Genomic DNA, 9,496 nt, shown 5'->3' with positions numbered 1-9,496 from the left:
ATCTTCCCTGACACACCTTCTGATCATAATATCTGGCCCTATTTTATACAATTCATTAGTGATCCATGAATATATTGCACTTTCTTGAATAATCTTTCTTTTCTCTCTAGGAAACAAATGTGAAGGTAACTTCCCTGTAACCAAGTAATTAGCAACATCTGCAAACCAAGGAGTTTAAGTGGTTATTGCAAAGAGATATTCATCAGGAAACTTGTCTTCAACTAGAGAGTCTTCTTTGATATTCTGAATCTTGGACAAGAAATCAGCAACTGTGTTTTGTTTTCTAGGTCTATCTAGCACAGTAATGTTGAATTCTTGCGAAAGTAAAATCCATCTTGTAACTCTTCCATTAGTAATAGGTTTATTCATCAAATATCTAATTGCAAAGTGATCTATATGAACAAAGGTTTCATAGCCTGTTATATAGTGTCTGAACTTGTTAATTGTATGAACAATAGCTAAGAATTATTTTTCAATCACAATATAATTCAACTCAGTGGGAGTCAAATTTTTACTTGTATAGTAAATGGCATAAGGAATCAAATCTTTTTGTCCCAATATAGCTCCTAAAGCTATATCTGAAGCATTTGTAGAAATATGGAAATGAAGCTTCCAATTTGGACCTCTTAAAATAGGTGCTTTATAAATTTTTGCTTTCAAGGTTTCAAATGCTAGTTGGCAATCACAATTCCAACTGAATTCACAATCTTTTGTGAGCAATTTGAAGAGTGGAGATGCTATTTTAGTGAAGTTTTCTATAAATCTTCTATAGTATCCTGTAAATCCTAGAAAACTTCTAACATCTTTTTGGCAATTTGGAATTGGTAACTTAGAGATGACTTCAACCTTAGATTTGTCAACTTTAATCCCATCTCCTGAAATGTGATGTCCTAAAACAATACCTTCTGTAAACATCATAAAGCATTTTTCATGGCTTAGTGAAAGGTTTGTTTCTTTACATCTTTTAAGAACTTTTTCCAAATTCTCCAAAGCTTCTTCAAATGTGTTTCCATAGACTGTAAATTCATCCATATATACCTCTACATAGTCATGTATTAGATCAGAAAAAATTCCTAGTACTGCTCTTTGGAATGTTGTAGGTGCATTACATAACCCAAAAGGAAGGACTCGGTAGGAAAAAGTTCCCCATGGACAAGTAAATGTGGTTTTATCCTGATCCTCAGGTGCTACCTGAATTTGATTATAACCACTAAAACCATCCAAGAATGAAAATACTTTTTACATGCTAATGTATCTAACACTTTATCTATAAAGGGTAATGGAAAATGATCTTTCAAGGTTGCTTTATTCAATTCTTGGTAATCAATGCACACCCTCCATTTACCATTCTTTTTAGGCACAACTACCAAAGGAGAAACCCATTGGCTATCTGAAATTGGGTAAATGAAGTTTACATTGAGTAATTTTTGGAGTTCTTCTTTCACAATTTCCCTAAGGTTTGGATTCATTCCTCTCTGATGTTGTCTGATTGGTCTACTATTTTCGTCGATATAGATATGATGAATACAAGTCTTAGGATCAATGCATTTCATGTCGGTGTATTCCCATGCAAATGCAGCAGAATGTTTTTGTAATATTTTGGCTAGCTCTTCTTGTTGTAGTTTCTCCAAGTTTTTGTTTATGTTCAATGTCTTACATGGAAAAATTTCAATTGTAGATCTACCAAACTCTTCCATAGAATAGAGAGACATCTGCCTATATGAAAAGTATTCAACATTAGATTTTTCTTGAAATTGTGCATGGTCATATTCTGAAGATGTTTCAAAATTTTCCAATGTATTCAAAATTTGACTATCTTCACTAATTTCTGAAAGAGTAAAGAGAGGTTGAATGTCATCTTCATCATCAATCCATTCCTTGTCATCTATTTTTGTAATTGCTTTTTTTTTAACAAGGTCATTTACTGATGTATTATAAAACTTCAAGGAACAAGTCCTGTTACATAAGATGAGAAGAACAGTGAGGGGAGGATCCAAAATGGGTACGCAGACCCTTGATCCTTATCGGAAGACTTGTGAGTTGCGATTTGAAAAAGATAACGGCTATATTGCCGTACAAACAGGCCTACTAGAAAGCAAAATTTACAAGACATAGAACAAGTTACAGTTGCTGGTTTACAGAATCATCGGGCTGAGGCTCCTTTTTTTCACTGATCTTTGTCGAGGCCTCTGCGTGCATGCTTTGAGTCATTGCTTTTATGTGAGCAATAGCTTCTTCCAGGTGGTTGCATTTTTCTTTGAGACCTTCGATCTCAGCTTTCTGTTTCTCCAGCTTTTTTCTTTTTGATTTACTGTCAGCTTGAAATTCCTCCTTAAGGTCGTTGAAGTGTTTTACGAATCTGGTGATCATGAAACAGTGTGCTTTGCACAGAGTGCAGCTACTGTTGGTGATTACTTACTGCTCATGGAGAGAGATCCTCTCTTGGAGAGAGCTTGAAGAAGTTGGAGCAGAGGGAAGAAGTGGGGGGAGCAGAAGGGAGAAGGGAGAAGGGGAAGGGATGAAGGGGAGATCTGGCAGTGAGCGCGTGCCTGTAAAAGGGATGAGGGGAGGCCGCTAACAACAAGAAGAAAGATGAAATGAAGGGGATAGAGCAGGGGAGAGGATGAGACCGGGGAGGTAGAGAACGCAGGAGGGTGGGGGCGCTGATTCAAGCAAACAGAGCGACAGTTAGCGAGAAAGCATAAAAATACACGAAAAACACATCGATTACCACTGAGATCGGAGGGAGACAGCTTCCTTTTGAAGCTAGATGCAGAGCCCAATCTGGAACTGAGGAGCACCGGGGACTTTCTGAAGTGAGACGAACCTTTACTCTTTTGGTCTTGAGGAGCTGAAGCTCTGAGCTGAATGAGGAATGGGGATCCCTGGAGAATATAAAGCAGGTCGAGAGACTGATCGTCCAAATCTGATGCGTGATACGCAGGGATTTTGCTGGTCTTGTGATCATGCCTTGGATTTTTTATGCAGTCGGTGTAGATTTTGATGAGACTGGCGCCTAACTTCTGCTTGGAGTTGTCACGGGAACTCTGAGTGAGCTTGATCCCGTACCTGTTCATTTTGACAGTGGGGATTTTCTTTGTAGCCTTCAGGATGAGGAGGGTGCCAGTGTCAGAAGGGGTGGAGACTGCGGGCGGCTTGTCGATTTTGGGAGAAAGAGCGGGCAGGATAATATGATTGCTGAGGTGACCGAAAATCAGAGAATTTGCTGTAGGGTGGGTCAAGTTACGGGATTGACTTATCATAGATATTGTCGTTCTCTCGGACCTGTCCAATGGATCTAGTAACTGCCCTGTTGGCGAATGAGTCAGCTTCAGTGTTATTATCCCTCAGAACGTGTTTGAAACTGGTATCACCCATATGACTAATATTGTTCATGATCCTTAGTTTGATGTTGCTGAGAGCCTTTTTTTTGAATTCTCCCCCTGTAGCCAGAGCAGCAATCACAATTGCCGAGTCGCCCAGAATGATTGGGTTCTGAACTTGCATCTGCTTCATAATGCTTGTGCCTAAAAGGAGGCTGTAAGCCTTTGCCATGTTATTTGACATTTGACCTAGGCCCCATTCGTAGGTTATGAGGGTTTTGCCATACTGATCTTTTATAATTCCCCCTGCCCCTGCTTTCCCCGGATTGTTTTTCGAGGCTCCATCAAACTGGAGAGTGGTTCGCTTTTGTGCTAGAATCCATTGATTTATGTCTTCCTTGGTGCCCCGAAGTTTCCAATTGTTCCTCCTCTTGCCTGCTATGGAAGGGGGTTGCTTGTTTTTGTCATAACTTAGGCAGAATTTATTGAACCAGTCTTCCTCATCTTTTTGCCAACTGGATCGATCTGGTTGAGAGACAGAATTGGCGCTTATTATCTCGGAGACAAGGCCCATAGTTTTTTCCAAGGTGCGCGCTGGGTTTGGCTTCTGATTGTTGAAGATGCAATTGTTCCTGGTGAGCCAGATTTTCCAGCTGAGCGTTGAGGGGATACATTTCCACAATCGGATGATGATGGCCTTGTTTTTCTTAGAGTAAGGGTAGCATTTCTCCCAGTTTTTGTGTAGAGTAGGAAGCTGATCGAAGGTCTCTCTTATTTTCAATGGACTGATAAGCTGATTCCAGCAGCTTTGGGCATAGGGGCAATCTAAAAAGAGGTGATGACTGCTTTCCTCCTCAGCACGGCAGAGACAGCAGATTGAGGGACCATGGATGCCTCTTTTTTTGAGATTCTCGTCCATGAGGATCTTGCCTTTGAGAAGAGTCCAGTTGAAGAATTTGACCTTTGGAAGGCATTCTGATTTCCACACCGCTGTACAGAGATTCCAATTACCTAGAGCAGAGCTTGCCTGAAGAAGTTTGTACCCATCTTTAACAGTGAAGTTTCCTCCGCTAGGGTCCCATATGAACCTGTCGCAAGCCTCTTTGTTTATGGGAGCTGATCCTGAAAGGGAGATCTTAAGATCTGCCCATTGGTCCCTGAGGTTATTTGGAAGAGGGAGGTCCTTCCAATCAAGCCAACTATTATGATCCCATAGGGAGATGTCATAAAGAGAGTTCAAATTTTTTGCTTCCATCCAAGTTTGCAAGGTGCTGAACTGCTGAAGAAGATTTCTTGGCTTTGCTCCCATAATTCTGTCCGTCCAAATATTTATTTCTTTTCCATTGCCCGGCGATTTTGAAATGTGGTTTCTGAATTGAGGGAGTACTTTTTTGATGAGTTTCCAGACTGGGGTGCAAGGTCTTTCTATGATTGCTTCAGAGAGGACATTAGAATTCGGCCCGTTGAGGTATTTCCTTTTCATAACCTCCACCCACCAGGAGCCTTTTCCTATGAGCATTCTCCAGATCAGTTTAAATCCCATTGCTTTATTAGAGAGACTTGGAATTTTGATGGCTAGGCCCCCTTTTTCGAAGGGGAGGATAACTTGGTCCCATCTGACTAGGCTGAATTTTTTCGAGTCTTGCTTCCCTCCCTGCCAGAGGAAACTTCTCATAATTAATTCCATGTGCTTATGGGCACTGGCGGGTGCCAAGGTTATTGCATATTGATATATGGGGAGAGCGGAGAGGATAGCCTTAATGAGGGTAGTTCTGCCGGCCAAATTTAGCCAGGACAGCCCCCAGCTTTGGAGAAGTCCTCTCATTTTTTCTATGTGCTTTACCCAAATTTCAGACTTGACTATTTCTTTTGCTAAGGGTAGACCCAGATATGAGAAGTGGCTCCAATTCCTTTGCACTGGGATGTCCAGAATCAAGGAGATTCTTTGCATGATTTGAAGAGGGACATTCCAAGTGTATATTTTACATTTTTTATTGTTTAGCCTTCCCCCTGATGCTGCCAGGAATGAGTCCAGAGTTTTCTTGAATCTTTTTTCCATTAAGCTTGAGGCTCCCCCAATTAAAAGGGTGTCATCCGCAAAGAGCGAATGATTGATTTCTTTAATCCCTCTCTCTATGCTAATCCCTGTGATCTCCTTTTGCTTGCGGAGTTTTTCCAGGTGGATGCTCAAAGTTTCAGCCATAATGATGTATAAGAAGGGAGAGAGGGGGTAGCCTTGCCTCAGTCCCCTAGAGCATCTGAAGTAACTGTTGGGTCTGCCATTTATGAGGGGGGCAGTCCAAGGGTTTGAGATGCACTCCATGGTGATGCTTATGAATTTGTTGGAGATCCCGAATTTTCTGAGGACGTCTGCCAGGAAGTGATGATCAACCCTGTCAAAGGCGTTTGCCATGTCCAGTTTAATGATCATGCCTCTTTCTTTTCTGTTGATGCTACTGTGAATTGCTTCTTGTATCAGTATGACGTTGTCCGTGATTTGTCTATGAGGGACAAATCTGCCTTGATTCTCTGATATAAGATAGGGAAGGAGCTTTTTAAGCCTGTTAGCCAGAATTTTAGTAACTATCTTGTAAGAGACGTTGCATAGAGAAATAGGTCTAAAACGGTCAAAGGAGAGGGGATTGAGGTCCTTGGGGATGAGAGCAAGGTGGGAGGATTTAGTGTTTTCCCCCATCTTGAATTTTTTAAAGACATTTTTTACCATCCTGACATAATCTTTTTTTATTGTGTCCCAGTGATTCCTGTAGAAGGCGACAATGAAACCGTCGGGTCCCGGAGCCTTATCCGGCTGCATGCTGAAGGTCGCCAACCTGATCTCCTCCTCTGAGACATCCTGGTCCAATTCTCTGTTTTGCAGTTCAGAAATTTTGCTCTCGACTGGTCTGAGGAAATCCGTGCTGTCTGAAGTCTGAGGGACTGCTGATAATAAGGATTTGAAATGGCTGTGCGCTGCCTCTTTGATTTCCTCTTGATCACTGATTTCTTTCCCCTCTGCCACGATTTTATCGATTTGATTTCCGGCACGTCTGATCTTTATGTTGTTGTGAAAGAAGGAGGTGTTTTTATCTCCAGCTCTGAGCCAAAGGCACCTTGATTTCTGTCTTTGTTCTTCTTCCTCCACTCTATTTTGCCTGTAAAGTTCCCTGTACATTTCATTTTCCTGGATTTGGTCTTCCTTTGTAGATTGGTTATTCTCTTTCTCCTGGTTCCACTATTCCATCTGCCTGTGAAGATCTGTTCTTTTTTTGTTTTCCATTGCTGTGTTTGCTCTGGCCCACTGTTTTATTACTGTTCTTAAGGACTTTAATTTTGTTTCCCAAATGTAGTGGGGCGAACCAATGACTTCCTTTGCCCACTGATCTTTGATAAGTTTACGAAAGTCTTCCTTAGAATCCCAAGATTTGTTGTATTTGAAGGGGAGAGGCCCAAGATTTCTTCCCTTGTCAAGGATCAGGACCACGGGCTTATGGTCTGAGGCTGAGGCATGGACAATTTTGTTTTTGACTGAGGAGAAGCCTGAAACAATTCTTTCATGAATTAAGATTCTGTCCAGTCTCTCTTTAATGTTGTGGATGCCAGCTCTCTTGTTGCTCCACGTGAATTTACCGTTATAAGGGGGAATATCAATGAGGTTGTGGGTTTGTATTATCGCTTCCAGAGAGTCTCTTGAGGGGTCAGCGTGGAAGTTCCCACCTATTTTTTCCTCAATGTTCCTTATTAGGTTCAGATCTCCACCCAAAAAAATGTTCCTATCTTGAGAGGACTGCAAATCTTAGTTTATAGAGTCCCAGCAAAGAGCTTTATCCCTGTAGTGGTTCGGGGTGTAGATGTTGTAGATAGTGTAATCTTCTTTTGAGACTCTATTTTTAAGGTCTGTTCTTACCCACCAATTGCAAGATTTTTGGTTGGTGAGGTCCCATTTGTTCTTGTTCCAAAGAGTTCCTATGCCTCCTGAGGCACCTGCTGCATCTATTGCTATACCTGTAAAACTTTTGTATCTTTTGGTGAGATTCTGGAAGTCATGCTCAGATATTTTGGTCTCCTGGATGAGGAAGAGGTCTGGCTGCTCTTGATTGATTAAATCCCGGACTGCATTTGATTTTAGGGAGGAGCCCAACCCCCTGCAATTCGAAGAGACCAATATCATCATTTACTGATTTTTGGATGAGCCCCGCTCCTCTCCTTGGTCTTTTCCCCACTTCCTTTTTGTTTGTCCAGGTATGAGTCCATCGGCTGCTGAGTTCCAGTGGCCATTTCTTTTGCTGCTGTTTCATCTCTAATTTCTTTGTTCGACTTCTTGCCTGCTTTTCTCGGAGGATCAGAAGAGAGACTTGCTTCTTTCATTTTGTTTCTGGTGAGGATTCGTTCTATAGTTGGAGGGGGAGAGGATGGAGGCAGCGAGGGCGAGGGGATGACTGCGAGGGCAGTGGCTCGGGGAGATGGAGGGGGTGATAGGGGTTCTTCTACTGACAGGGATTCAAAAGGGTTGGAGGATGAGGGGAAGGGCTGAAGGGAGGGGAGCTAGGAGGGGCAGCTAGGGTTTTCGGAGGAGGCTTGGAACTTGGACCTTGCAAAGGGGTTGATTTCTTCTTTTTTACTTGCTCCCAAGAGCCTTCAGAGGTTTCAGCATTTCCATTAGACTCATTTATTTTTAACTTACTACATCTATTTGCAAAATGTCCATATTCGTGACATACCTTACATTTAAAAGGTAGTTGCTTGTAATCTAGCTGTTGGATGTGCGTCCATTGATCTACTTTGATCTTGATGGCTTCCGGCAGGCCTTTCCCTAGGTCGACTTCAACGTAGATCCTCGCACAAGCATGCATATTCTCCTTTGGTTCACATCTGTCAATGTATTTCCCGACCGCGTTCCCAATAGCCTTTACTGATTCATCTCCCCAGCAGTGGAGAGGGAGGTGGGGTAGACGGACCCAAACCGGGACAGCATTTGGGATGTCCATTTCCAGATCAAAGTCGGGAGACCATCTGTTCAGATAGAGGCCTCTTGAATCCATGAAGTAGGGGCCATTTCTAAAGATAAGGTTCCGATCCTCTTTTGTTTCGAAAAGAAAAGTGTAGAAGCCCCTTCCACAGAATTTGATAGCTATTTTCCCTTGTATTATCGCATTCCAGTTATGTTCCACCCATTTTTGGACTGCTCTGGGTGAAGGCCAGAGGCCAGTGAACTGGCCAACGAGGCCCCTCTCAGCTAAAGCGATTGCGGCCTTCCTCGGGAGACTGGGAGGAAGAGATACTTCAGGGATTTCATCAAGTTTCTTGACGAACTTGGATGCAGAAGGACGGATTCTTGATGAGGCATTCTCAGGGGTAAGAGATGAAAATAGTTTCTCGTAGTCTTCCAAGCCTGGGGACGATGGATCAGTCCCAGCCATGGCGGCGTAGGAGGGCCAACTCGTAGTCGACTGAGGATAAAAATGGAGGCGGTGAAGGGAGGGGCCCCAGAGCTGGGGCTGGGCAGGAGGCCCGAGAGAGACCGAAAGGCAGAGGGGAGCCCAGGAGGGCGCAGAGCGGGGACAAACCCAGCAGCGGAGCTGCCAGGCATGGCCTGGAGGAGGCGAAGAACCAGTCAGGGGCGGTCGCGCGGGAGCTCCGAATTCCGAATGAGATAGGTTATCGTTCTCTTTGTAATTGCTTTTGCTGGAGGATACAAAGTAAATTTCTTTGTTGAATTACCATCAGAAATATACATGTCACCAAATCTACAACTAATAAAAGCATCAGCTATGGCCAGCCAAGGTCTTCCTAATATGAGTGGGTGTCCTCCTAGATTATTCTTAGGAGTTAAAATCATGAAATCAACAGGATATTCCCAAGAATCTAAGGAGATTAAAATATCTTCTAGCACACCATCTAGTTTGATTACTAATCTATCTACAAGTGCAGTAAGGTAGGTGTGTAAAGAAGGTTAGGAAGTTTAAGCTGCTCCATAGTTTGTATACTCATAATGTTTATTGTTGCTCCTAAGTCAATCAATGTATTTGGAATTTCAATTCCATTTATATGTGTCTTGACAATTGGACTTCTTGGATCCACATATTTCTGCATGGAGATCTTTCCCATCATGATGTCTGTTATCTTTCCTACCAGGTGAATTCTTTTTTTTCTCTTGGTTTTCTTCCTGGTCTTTT

The 9,496-nt window shown here is 42.5% G+C and overlaps 1 protein-coding gene across 1 annotated transcript; it reads right to left on the bottom strand.

Annotated features, from left to right (window-relative positions):
- Positions 1-7,369: 7,369 nt before the first annotated feature.
- Positions 7,370-8,740, bottom strand: LOC149144102 (uncharacterized). The gene is made up of 2 exons (XM_089452033.1): positions 8,042-8,740; positions 7,370-7,465 (listed from the first exon to the last, which is right to left on the bottom strand). Exons 1-2 carry the CDS (start codon positions 8,738-8,740, stop codon positions 7,370-7,372), a joined length of 795 nt encoding a protein of 264 aa, XP_089308159.1.
- Positions 8,741-9,496: the final 756 nt, after the last annotated feature.

This window comes from Pinus tabuliformis, chromosome X (genome assembly GCF_031772625.1).
Source record: "Pinus tabuliformis cultivar Carrire ecotype Pingquan chromosome X, CPIR1, whole genome shotgun sequence".
NCBI lineage: Eukaryota > Viridiplantae > Streptophyta > Pinopsida > Pinales > Pinaceae > Pinus > Pinus tabuliformis.
Note: the sequence above shows the minus strand (reverse complement) of the source record. Positions and strands in the feature narration are given on the sequence as shown.